Here is a 13,353-nt window from a genome sequence, read left to right as displayed (position 1 = left end):
TTTTTGGGGGGGAGTGGAGAAAGTTTTGGGCAGTCAGGGTACAGGTAGGGGGTAGGGTCCTGGGGGGCAGTTGGGGGGGTCTTAGGAGGGGGCAGTTAGGGGACAAGGAACAGGGAGGCTTAGGTAGGGGGTGGGGTTCTGGAGGGCAGTTAGGGGCAGGGGTCCCAGGAGGGGGCAGTCAGGGGACAAGGAGCGGGGGGGGGGGTAGGGGGCTGGGAGTTCTGGGGGGGAGCTGTCAGGGGGCAGGAGTGGGGAGAGGGATCGGAGCAGTCAGGGGACAGGGAGCAGAGGGGTTTAGATGGGTTGGGAGTTCTGGGGGGAGCTGTCAGGGGGCTGGAGTGGGGAGAGGGATCGGAGCAGTCAGGGGACAGGGAGCAGAGGGGTTTAGATGGGTTGGGAGTTCTGGGGGGAGCTGTCAGGGGGCAGGAGTGGGGAGAGGGATCGGAGCAGTCAGGGGACAGGGAGCAGAGGGGTTTAGATGGGTTGGGAGTTCTGGGGGGGGCTGTCAGGGGGTGGGGAGTGGTTGGATGGGGCGTGGGAGTCCCAGGGGTCTGTCTGGGGGTGGGGGTGTGGGTAAGGGTTGGGGCAGTCAGGGGACAAGAGGCAAGGAGGCTTAGATAGGGAGTGGAGTCCTGGGGGGCAGTTAGGGGCAGGGGTCCCAGGAGGGGGCAGTCAGGGGACAAGGAACGGGGGGAGGGTTGGGGGTTCTGGGGGGGCGGGAAGTGGGAGGGGCAGGGGCGGGGCTAGGGCGGGGCTCCTCCCGTCCTCTTTTTTGCTTGTTGAAATATGGTAACCCTACGGCTGAGCGGCTCCGGGCCGCCCTGGCCCCGACGGCTCCGGCCCAGCTCGGCTTGGGCCCCAGTTCCGGCCGAGCGGCCCCGGCCTGGCCCTGGCCGAGGCCCCCGGCCGAGCACCGCCGGGCCCAGGGGCCCCGGCCCCTGGCCGAGCACTGCCGGCCCCAGTGGCTCCAGCCCCCGGCCGAGCACTGCCGGTCCCAGCGGCTCCGGCCCCCGCCGAGCACCACGACCCCTCCCTCCCTATTTTCCAGGACATGTCCGGCTTTTGGGGATTTCCTCCCGGAAGGGGATTTGAGGCCCAAAAAGCCGGACATGTCCGGGAAAATCCGGACGTATGGTAACCCTAGTTCAAAGTAAAATGAATTTCATGGCTTCTCCCTTCACTCTCCAAAATAGCTTTTGGTAAAGAGTTTAGCTTGCTATGCAATTGTAGGTCAGCCTGGAATTTCCAAGCTCAGAGCATCTATGCTAGTCTCCAGTTCAGCTGTCACTTGCCATCAGAATTCCAATCAGTCAGCTGTACTCATAAATGCTGATGTCAATGTCACCTGCTAACTGTGCTTCCATCTAGGCTATATTGAGAGAAACAAAAAGTTATTCTTTGCAAGGGAATGTTGTTGAAGCATGACTATTAGGAAGGTCTCTTCAGGGAGGCTTTATACAAGAGAACAATTAAGAACTTGAGCCTAAGAGCAATGAAACAATTTATAATTTTTTTAAAAGGCTTTGTAGAATTGATATCTTGGATATGTATTTAAAAACTGCATTCCTTTAAGCCTTTATTTGTTAATTTTGTGTCACTTGATAGTCATGCAGCACTTCCTCATACAGCCTGGGTTAGAAAAAGTAGCTAGTTACTATTTTAATATTCATATCAGGTGAATGCAGTGTCCAAAGTAGAGTTCAGGTGCTGGGGTAGGAAGTAATGGTTTACTCCAATTTCATAAAGGATTTCTCTTTAAACTCCTCCAACTGGTATCAGTGAGAAGTCTAGCTGTATTTTACAGTACCAACCTATAATTAAGCCAAAACAATGTTACCATTTTTTCTTAGGAAACACTTGTTGTGTCAGGGCTCTAAAATTAAATGTGTATTTGTTTTGTTTTTTAAATGTATAGTAAACCTTAATCAATGGATTTTACAAATAAGTGTGAAAAACAAACACCACTCCAGGAAACATACACTAATTAAAATTTAAAAAAAAAATCAAAGGAGCTACAAGTTAGAAAAATCATTAACAGAGAGAAACCAGAGGATTGGTCAAAATTTTTAAAAAAGCAGAAGAAGAAGCGTTCCAGCCCACATCTACATAGCCTGAAGACATAGCTCTGTTGACTCTTGACTAATCCATCCTGTTATCAGAATGTTTTATTAACCTAAAACCACAACTTGAAATATGGCAAACAAAACAAGTGAACCACCCCAGCTACAGAATGCCTTTCCAATAACATTGAAAGAATTGGAAACAATGCATGGTGCCTTGAGGTCTGTAGTACTTGAGATGGGCCTGGGCCTGGCAGTAATTGCTTCCCTGAAGACCATTCTCTTCTTTTGCTTCTAAAGTGACAGTGGAAAGAGGATTTCCTAAAAGCAATTCCTAAAAGCCATATCAGACCCCTCTACTTTGATTGCAGTTAACATCAACTCTAGCAGGGCCACTTTAAGAATAGTCCAGACTAGAGTTGATTGAGTAAGTGTGAGGGTTTTGTTGTTGTTCAGCCACTGAACCAAAAAAAAATTTTTTTGTTTTGTTCCCAAGTGGAATTTTGTTTTCTCACAGAAAAAAAAAAATGTTAATCTAGTGAAACATTTTGAATGTTGACAGAATGGTTAATTTTGACACTTGTTTTTGTGTTTGTTTTTTGTTTGCCCAAAACTATTTGCCAAATTCTACCTACAGGGCAGCCGGATCGGCAAACAAACACACACACACAAAAAAGCGGCCGTGCCGCCCTAGGATTGGGCAGAATGCCACCCCCTAGCATCTGCCGCCCCAAGCATGAGCTTGCTCGGCTGGTGCTTGGAGCCAGCCCTGTGTCCTATACGACAGGACAGTGTGGCAAGTCAATTGCTGCACTAACAGGTTACAGAAATGAGAGAGGAAGTCAGCAGAGCCTCTGCTAATCTTCACTGCAGAATGAAGGCTGCCTTTAACTGGGGTTCAAATGTACCCAGGGTCCCATAAACAGAAGAATCAAGTTTCCAGAAGTTCTGAATCAACAGTGGCTAGGAGTCCAAGAATACATTTATCCAGATACTTATGAGGGTGTCTTGCATCCCTTTTCCTGCTGGGATTTTCTCTCTACTTTAGGACATTCTGTGGCTGCTTGGCAATTCGCCTTAATAAACCAGTAAGAGTTTCCTGAGAGGAGTGTTAACAAGCCTAATAACTGGCAGCAGTTGGGCTTCTGGGTGCTTAAAATAAGCCTTTAGCTAGTCAGACTGTGTGGGGTTTATTTTGCCAATCATGTGTAGGCTGAAGTGTTGCAGGCATCATCCTATATGACCCCCGCTCCCTGCGTACTACTAAGGTACATATGAAATGATAGTCTTTTCCACTATGTTATGATTTAGACAGCAATGAATGGGTGTGGTGGGTGACTTTCTTTTAACAGCAGAAGGGGTGTACTATTAGGGCTGGTCCACACTAACCCCCTACTTCGAACTAAGATACGCAACTTCAGCTACGTGAATAACATAGCTGAAGTCGAAGTATCTTAGTTCGAACTTACCGCGGGTCCACACGCGGCAGGCAGGCTCCCCCGTCGACTCCGCGTACTCCTCTCGCGGAGCAGGAGTACTGGCATCGACGGCGAGCACTTCCGGGATCGATCCCAGAAGATCGATTGCTTACCGCCGGACCCGGAGGTAAGTATAGATGTACCCTTAGAAACGGCAGATTCTCTGTAGACTGAGAATGGCAGTTTGAAATGGATGGCTGCAAAGGGGAGAGAGAGCTGAGACAACAGACACAGCAGTGAGCTGCTCCCTGGGGAGGGGAGAGAGTGGGAGCAGGCAGTGATGGAAGGGTGACAGAAAACAGGGTAATGTGTGAGAAGAGCCGTGTCAGAGAAGAGGAAAATGAGAAAAATATGAGGAAGTAAAGGAAAAAGCAGTAGAACGAGAGAGTGTGGTTGCAAAAAAAAAAAAAAGACAGAAATCCACCTGACCGGACAAGACTTTCTTTGTATCTTTCTTTGTATTCATGGTGGGTCAGGTAAGGGCTGTTGCTACAGGGAGACAGTAGGGGTTGCTTCACAGCCTCCTTGGATGTCTGGGCCAAGTGCTCAGCACAGGGCAGGATGATCCTGTGCCTCTGTATTACCAGCACTGGGTGGGCCTGTGTTATTGTGTTTTCTATGAAGAACAACTGCCTACTTCTTTGGTTCTGCCCCAAGGGTCTTATTTCACTGCAACACTAGTGGGGGGAACCAGTTACCTGCCCTGGCTTAAACTATCTAGGGAGCTAATGGGATGAATCTTTGTAAAGGCAGAGACCTCCTGAAGAGAAGCATAGGGTGGTAAAATACCTCCTGCAATGGTAAGTGAAAAATTCCTAGAAAGAGAAGGAAAGGAGGGGGAGACCCCATTGGTAAGGAGAGAGGGGAAATGGTTGGTGAGACATTGCTAAAGTGAGGGGAGAAAGGCAAGGAGAGGTGAGAAACTCACTCAGAAAGGGTTGAGGGAAAGTTTAGCACAGACAAGGTGCACTGCCTTTTATACAAGCTAAGCTGCTTAAGAGCTTTGACCTGCTAAAATAGAGCTAAAAGTGTTCTTGTGCTGGGTTTAGCTAGCTCATGTTAGCTAAACCTGACCTAAAATTGCCCATTTTTCCTAGTTTAGACAAAGCCAGAGAGGTGGGAAAAGGAAAGACCGAAGGAGAGAAGGGGCTTGTATAGAAGGGGAAGGAAAGGAAAGAGATGAAGCATGAGGAATAGCACAAAAGAGCGTAAGTGAGGTTCAAGTAAAATGGAAAGACTGAAGAAAAAAAGACAAGCAGACAGAGGGAAAGCAACCCTTGAGTTCAGAAAGGAAACAAAAGAGATTAGAGAAGGGAAAGTGTAGTTTACCCTTCTTGATACCCACCCCCCTCAAAAAATTGGTGTCTAAATGTGACAAAACCATTTTAAATCCACAACAGGGATTATATGATTCTGTGTGGACTGAATGTTCTTAGGAAAGCAAGTGGTGAGATGGGGATAGGAGTGCAATGTTCTAAGGAAGGGAAATAACCTGCTTTGTTTTACTCTATTGATTCTGGCTTTTCGAGGGTGGGGTTTTTGCATGTTTGGAAATATACAAGGGCATTTGGATCTCTGTGACATTGGTGCAGGCTTATTTAATGCGCCACACTGGTAAACTATTCTTACAAAGAAGTCCTGAAGACTTCTAGGAAAGTTTCTATATATATATTTTTTTAAGGTGTGGAAATCTTTTAATTTAAATAGTAGAAAATGGCACTTGATATTTCAAAACTTTTTGGGAGACGTTACGATCTCTAGATCCCCCTAACTTTTTTTGAACTACTAACAACCTCCTAAATTTTGCTTTACTGGTTATGGTCTGGAAGCTTATGACAGTTTTGAATTGCTGTCTGACCTGACTTTTCTTGTTTGAATAGAAGCATGATAATTGTTCCTCACCATTGAGTAAAACTTTATCCCTACAGTTGGTTCTGTTGAGAGGTTAATTAGTGCAGAAGTTGGTACTCCTAGTACTGACCTATCTATGGAATGTGGTTTGGGGATTTTAGGATACAGCTATAACTGCAGTCTGCCAGCATAGGGAGTAATTATATATTGAAGTAGTCATCATGATGATTCTTCAAGATATTTATTACAAAATAAACCTCTCAATACACTGTATGCAGTGATAAGCTAATATTCATTTAAAACTATGGTGAGAGACAGAGAAGTGGAGGTCATGGAAGGGGTCAACATCTTCTGAGGTACTCAGGATCCACCTCCTATGATTCTGTGACAAACAAAATCAGTTTGAGACGTTGGCGTTAATGGCCCTTCAGCTTCAATAAAAGGGGGCTGGTGTCAGTGTTTTGAGAGAAGATCACTCAACTCAAGAACTATTTCCCCCCCCCCATTCCCTTGCAGAGCTTGAATTTGTTGACCTACAATTACCAACAAATTGTTGAATTTGTTGTTGCAAAGCTTATTTGTTGTCCCAGACTTTCTCTGAGGAGTTTTAACTTTTTGGTTTTGTATGTAAATAAAAAACAAAATCCTAGATTGTACATGTGCTTGGAGCCTTGAAGAGAGGAATCTTTAAAATGATATCAACAAATAGTTGCAACAGTCATGCAACATTCATACTGGGATACAAGAAAACATTTCTCTTCACTCAAAAATCCTTCCTCCCCATGAACTCAGGGTGCCTTCTCTTGGTGGCTGCAGTCCCTCATCTCTCTTCCATTGTTGATGTGCTCCCCCTCTCCTTGTTGCATCAGTGACTGTGCTTCCTTTCCCTCCCCCACTTCAACAGCTGTGCTGCTCCTCCCAATTATCCCTCTTATTAGCTATTTTGGGAGAGGAGGTCTGTTGATGTCTCCATGGCAGCAGTCCACTCACAATCAGATGAGGAATTAGGTGGGGGAAGGGGTGGAAGAGGGTTAAGACAGAAGCTTACTGAACATATACTCCAGTGGCCCCTGTTGCACACCATGGAAGCCAAGATGTTGATGTGGCAGAAGTTTAGTGTTGGAAGCTGTGCTGACTCAAAACCGGAAATGACAAGAAAGAAGTTTTGAGGCTATTTGAGTGACATTGAGCAAACTATAGCTCCTTCAACCTGAAACTTGCCTTTATTTTGGAAAGTGGTGGATTATTTCCCCATGTCGTCAGAATTTGAACTGGCTTCATATACGGTAACAGCCTCTTTCTATAGATAACTAGTGCAAAGGTGGGGCCACTTGAACCAAGACTGGCTAACTTTACAGTCTGAATTAAACCACTGCTATGAAAACAGTATAGTAATGTGGTTGCCCTTCTAGAAATGCAGTACAAAACATGGAGAAGACCCAAAGGACGATAGTGAAGGGATGATGATCCAAAATAGTAGAATTAAGTAATTAAAGCCTTTAAATAACCTTGTAATTATATCTCTCCACATAAGTTTCGGGTGACCAGATGAGAGACGTGAAATATCGGGACGCGGGGGGGGGGGGGGGGGGTAGGGGTGCCAGCGAAGCAAAAAAAAAACAACCCCAAGAGCTGGCGGCGGAGGAGGAGGAAAAAACAAACAAACAAACAAAACAAGAGCCACCGGAACATAGGAAAAATTGGTGGGGACTGAGAACCCACCGGCAGCTCCACTCCATGCCACGCCCCCCTGCACCAGCTCACCTCCGCTCCTCCTCCACCTCCCCTGAGCGGGCAGCCGCGTCCTGCTTCTCCCCCCTCTCTCCAGCGCTTGCGCCACCATATAGCTGATTAGCGCAAGCCTGAGAGGGGTGAGGAGGAGAAATGCGACGTGCTTGGGGAAGAGGCGGGGCCAGGGCGGGGATTTGGGGAGGGATCCAATGGGGGAAGGAGGGGGCGGAGTTGGGGCGGGGGGGCGCAAGCCCCCTCCGCCTGTGCGCCAGAGGGCAAACTATCGGGACAAACAAGTAAATATCGGGATAGTCCCGATAAAATCGGGACGTCTGGTCACCCTACATAAGTTAGAACAGACTGGGCATACTGAAAGCGTGAGGCTGATCCCATTGGGAGTGGGAGAACCAGGTTATTGAAAGAAATTGAGGAAATCTTATGCCATAGGGAGTTTAAATTGAGAAGTAATGGAGTCTTGCATAGGGAGATGTACAACAACCAGGAGATGGAAATCTAATGATAATAATTCTCAAGGAGAAAGTGCCTTGTGATTTATTATACTGCAGTGGACATCTTGGTCCAGAGAATGCTACTTAACTGATGAAGAGAAGATTTTATCAACCACAAATCTGGCAAGAAGATGCTAAATTGTAAGCAAAATGTCAGAATTGCACTTTGTTGAAGATCTCAGAAAGACATAAAGTACCCTTGCCCAATGAGAAGACCATTTTATTAGAAATTTGTGATGGACTACTTGACATTCTCTCTCATTAAGGAAGTGAGGCTTATGAATGCCTTAACAGAATACTACCATTTATCTTAGGAACGCTGAAAGAATCCAAAATAGAGAACTGTTGTCTCTATTGAACTGCCTGTAACTCCAAATACTCTTCCATGGTTTACACTCTATTGCTTCCCCCCCGATGTCTGACCTGCATGCCACATCCTCTATTGTAGGAATTAAGTATAGCAGAAGGCAAAGCAACAGCAAGACTTGGATGCTACTACCAGGGTGGCAAAAAAGCTGGAGCCGGCCCTGGCTACTACTACTGGACTTCAAGAAAATGCTGGCAATACATGAAGAGTTGTAAGGAGATCACAGAATGCATGTTCAGATGTCCCCTAGATCAGAATTAGAGCCAAATTATTCAACAGGAATACAGAACTAAGAGAGAAATTTGTGGCAATCAGTGGTCTTGAGACTGCTAGTTATGACCAAGAAATGGAGGTTTTGAGGGCTTGTAACGTAACATTCATTTACCTCTTTGAAACTTTTATGTGCATTTAATGTAGACAGTAATATAAGGATATATAACCTGCATGAAATTATTTTTGTGAACTTCTGCAACTATCTAGCTGGATTTGCAAGCTAGTTACATTTTTGTCAACTTGATCCGTGTAATTTAAACCCATTTTATTTTCAAGATTGATTCAGTCTGAAAACCATGTTTTCGAAGCTAAAGGAAAGCCTATGCCAGAAGCTAGCGCAAGTGGTTGCCCTGTGAATGTGTGTGTACTTGGGGGGAGGAGGAATGATCCTCTTTCTTCCCACCACCACCAAAATCCCAACTTCTCTTCACAGTTCTTCCTGTATGAAATGCCAACTCCACAAAGTTTGAATCAAGTATTTGATCTGTCTTTTAAGAGGGCTAAAATCAGACAAAACAAGTTCATCTTTCCCTAAATATGCTTGCTTTATAGGAGCAGGCCTAGTGATTGTTGTTTTTGGAACAGCTGTTCTGTCCTCTTTTTATGCATGATAAAACTCCCATTTCAGTTAAATTCTTTCTCAAAACATACTTCTTTTGTAAGGCACTCACAAATGGCCACAGCAAAATTATTTGTGAATTCCAACTCATAGCATCTCACTACGGGTCGGTAGAGTCTAAGATTGTTGAGGCCAGGAATATGCCTTTGTTGTAAAGTGCCAAAAGTACAGTTAGTGCTTAATTAGTAAATAAAGTTGGATACATCTGTAACAAAGACCACACAGTTGTGGTGCTATTAGGGGAATAGTGAACTCTGTGTTTCCTGTCTTTAGTTATAGGTGATGATGTAACTTGGTATAGAAACCTTGCTCATAAACCATCTTGCCTATTTTTGATGGAGTGGATGTGGTGAAGAGAGAGGAGAGATGCTGGAGTCTGAATCACTTTCTTGTGGTTATGGAGAGGGTGAGACTGAGGTACCTCACACAGCTAGTGCCATTGCAGGTCCCAGCCCGCTGGGCCCCCGTGGCTGAAGCGTGGTGCGCGGGGCTGCTGGCTACAACAGCCACCCCGACTGAAAGGCAGGCCGGGGGAGCGCTGCCGCCGTGGCCCGCACTGGGGCTCGCCTGGGTAAGGCAGCGAGCGCGCAGGCCCGGCGAAGCCCAGGCGGCCGGCACCGGGCCCCCACGGGCTTAGCCCGGTAGCACCGCTGTCCCCGCCGGAGCCTCGCTCCCTAGGGATCCGCCCAGCCTCCCCACGCTCCCCTGCTCTCTTCTGCCCTGCCACCACAGAGACACCAACTCGCCAATCAGCGAGACCAGAAGCCATCACCACGGCAACCCTGCTGACCAATCCACAGTGGGTCTCTGCCTGTGGGTCTTTATACTCCCGGCCCCCCATCGGTCCGCTCCACTCTAGCAGCGCTGTCCAATCATAGGCCGCGATCGGTCCTGTGGGGCGGGGGGAAAAGAGGGAGAGCAAGGGCGTCCAATCGCTGCCGGGCTTTTGCTTTCGTCACCCAATGGAGAGCCGCTTTGGCCGCTTCTGTGCAATCCGCATTCCACGGGAGTCGAAGAGGGCCAAACCCGGCTGCCGCGGCCTCCTCTTCGCCTCCCCTCACCCGATAGCGCGGAGTAGCCGGCGGTTGCCTCGGGCTTTGTCCCAGGCCGGCTCCCCTCCCCCGGCCGGGTTCGTGTCTGCGGCCGAGCCGCCTTTTCCTGCCTCTCGCAGCGCTTCTCCCTGAGCCGCCCGGGTCCGCGGCGCCTCCGGCAGCGCCGCCCCCCCCCCCCTCTCGGGGGCTCGGGCTCTGCCGGGGGAGGAGGGGGATTAGCGCTGCCGCCGCGGCCGGGCCCGTCTCCTGCCCCCTCCCCCCGAACACCATAGGCGGCTCAGGCACCAAGATGTCCAACCGAGTGCTCTGCCGGGAGGCCAGCCACGCCGGCAGCTGGTACACAGCCTCAGGTAGCGGGGCCGGCCGGGCGCAGCCCCGGCCACCGGGGGGAGGCCGGGGAGGGCAGGAGGTTTAGGGGCCCGCCCCAGTGGTGCCCTTCGCGGGGGGAGGGGGGTCGCTGCAGGGTGTCACCGCCGCTGGGTCTAGGGGCTCGGCTGGAGCCGGAAGCTGAGTCAGCGCTTCCCACCCCGGAGGGGCAGGTCAGCGCCACGGCCGCTCATCCCTGCGCCGCCGGCAGGGCCCCTGCCTCCCTCCCCGGGGTGGGAGCTGCAGGCCCCGCCTCCGCTGCTGATACTGGTAGCCGCGGCGCGGAGGGGGCCGTGCGGGCACATGGCGCTGGCTCCCGTTCACCACGCTAGCAAAGGCAGTTCCCTCCCAGGCAACGGGCTCGCCCCTGCCTGTCGCGCACACGCTCCGGAGCCAGCGGGCCCGCGGGCTGCACGTGCAGCCCCAGCTAAAACCGTGCAGCAAATCCCCGAGTGTGCCTGCAGAGCAAACTGGCTAGTAAAAGAGGACTGGAAGGGCTCATTGTGCCGCTAACTGGCTGACCCGAGCTGCCCGTGTCCCAGGCACGGCCGTACCCAAAGCATCAACACGGGCAGCGGAGTGTTGTATGACTAGGAAAGGGAAATATAAATTGATGATAGAAACGTAGGAATCGCTATATCAGGGTCAAACCAGTGGTCTGAGATCGTATAATACCTCCGATGGTGTTGGAGGATGCTGGGTACCTTATAGGTGTGAGAAACTGTTGTGGACAATTATGGAATAATCAGTTTATAAGGGAGGTTCCTGAAATAACTTTCTAATGTTGAGATATGGTAGAACATGTAATGATGAAAGCCCCCATTTAAATGTAGGTAAAGTGTAACCCTAATAAACATATATCTAAGATGCTCAGAATGCAGTCTGACTTGTGAACCTAAGTAGAACAGAAGGAATAGAAGAATACATTGATGACCAATCCTGTACTTGTTTAGATGGACTGATGATTTAATGGTGTCTTTCTCTCTCTCCCACCTCCCTTTATACTGTGTGGTGATTGCATTGAATTATCTTAAAATAGTCTGTGGAGTAATTCATTTCAAAGAGCCAAGTATTAGTGTTGTTTGGCCTGCAAAACACTAACTGGGATTTTACTTTGTAATGGCATATATAATCAGACATGTTATCGTAATGTATAATAAAACTGGTTTACGTAGGTTGATTATGCCTTTGTGTCTCTTGCATATGAAACTCCTTGCAAAGTGGAGTGCATAAATGAATGGGTATATGCATGTGGTTTTGCTTCATAAAGTTAAGTAATTTTACACCCATTATGTCAACTGCTTAATTCTCAAAGCTGAGATGAAAACTCTCTTAATGTAAGTGGACCAAAACCAGTTTTTAAAAAAATAACTTTTGGCTTCCAATTCCATTGCTGTTTCTCTTCTTCCATCCCATCATCTTACTGAAAATCACTATTGAGATTGATAATGTGAGAACTCACTATCAGATACTATCGACTAGCTTTTATTTTTATGTTGATGCAATAATCCAAAACTAAAATGTTTTTATAGCATTTAATATTGTATAAACAGTACTATTATTTCTGTCCCCCAATCTCCATAGTCAATTTAATTATGTAGGTGTCATATATTGGCTAGAATCAAGGATATTGTGGCACAAGCAGCTATCATAGCTGTTTTTCCTGCATTTAAAAAAATCTTATGGGGGGGGGTGGGGACGACACACAGCATTTGTACTGCTGTTGCTTTTTCACCTAGCCCATTTCTGATGGCATTGTGGAATAAAAGTAAAGTGAAACTGATCTGATCCCTGTGTGTTTTTCCTATTCTTTCTGCTGGCCCTTTGGGGAAGTAGAAGATGCAGGTGCTGGGCGCACTCTATAGAGTTGATGGGGTTAGAGAGACACTAGCAATGTCTTTTCATGTAGTCCAAGCAGCAGTGAAGGAGTCTGTCATTGGCTATTGCACATGGCTTCTCCCTTTCAGTGATAGCAGTAAAGTGATAGATAGTGATCTGATCAGTTTCAAGCTGTGTCTGCTGGCACTTTAGGAAAGTGCTGTATGTGGTGGCAAGAAACTGATTGTGAAGGAAGGTGGTGAAGGTTGAGCTGGACAAAGGAAGTTGTACTGATGGCCTGGTGACACATCCAAACTTAAGAACAAGTTTTGCCAAGTGCATTTTGGAATGTTGAGGTCTAAGGGATAATCCAGGAGGAGGAAAGAGACAAAGACAGGAAAACATAAGAAGTGGGAGAACAGGAAGATGATATGAGTAGCTTGACTTTAGTAGGGATGTTTTGTAACTTGAGTTTTATTTCCTGGAATCGTACACCTACTTCAGTGGAAAATTTGTAGGTGTGATCCACTCTAGGCAAAAATACTAGCTCAATTTTCAATTAAATCTAGAAAATAAAATTCTAATGCTTTACCAACTATTCTGTATAGACACCTCAAATAATAAATTTATTTGAATATGAGGTTACATATTTCAACACAAGTGAGGACCTTCAAAAATTGTCTTTCATGGTAACATTAACTTGCCCAGATTGCGTTTATTTTAATTAGCTTACTAAATAATCTTCTCACATTACATATCAGTTTATTAGCCTAATTAGGAAAGTGATTTAAAATCCCCCCCCCCCCCCAAAAAAAAACTCTTATATTTAAACCTGGCCATGCTGCAGCTAAACATGGTTATTGTCTGCACACAACACAGTTAGAGTTTAGTTACCCAGTCAGCTAAGAGAGGCCTAGGTTGACACATTACTGTCTTTCTGTACTGGTTCAGCACACACTTTTTGGGCAGATGATACACCTCAACAAGCCCATGTAACTAGTTTTGTTCAGTTGTGTTCACCCAGTTCTCTGCAGTAGGACATCTTAAGAGTGCATTGCCCTACATGCTTTTGTATGCGTGTGTTCTGGGTATTGACTGCAAAGACAGTATGGGATAGCTGGCCAGAGACTCTTCTCAAGGAAAAAAAAAAAAGAGTACTAGATGTGGAGACACGGAGACACAGACACACACATGTGAAGGTAGAAAAGCTGACATTTGAACTCAAACTG

The 13,353-nt window shown here is 47.1% G+C and overlaps 1 protein-coding gene across 1 annotated transcript in view; it reads left to right on the top strand.

Annotated features, from left to right (window-relative positions):
* The first annotated feature begins 9,893 nt into the window (after positions 1-9,893).
* The window catches only part of MEMO1 (mediator of cell motility 1), a 52,463-nt gene continuing 49,003 nt past the window's right edge, over positions 9,894-13,353 (top strand). The window contains exon 1 of the mRNA XM_005296234.5: positions 9,894-10,290. Coding sequence (XP_005296291.1) covers positions 10,230-10,290 — 61 coding nt within the window. The 5' untranslated portion in view covers positions 9,894-10,229. The remainder of the gene's footprint in view (positions 10,291-13,353) is intronic.

Source organism: Chrysemys picta, chromosome 3 (genome assembly GCF_011386835.1).
Source record: "Chrysemys picta bellii isolate R12L10 chromosome 3, ASM1138683v2, whole genome shotgun sequence".
Classification (NCBI taxonomy): domain Eukaryota; kingdom Metazoa; phylum Chordata; order Testudines; family Emydidae; genus Chrysemys; species Chrysemys picta.
The sequence above is the reverse complement of the archived record's forward strand: the minus strand, read 5'-3'. Positions and strand labels throughout refer to the sequence as shown.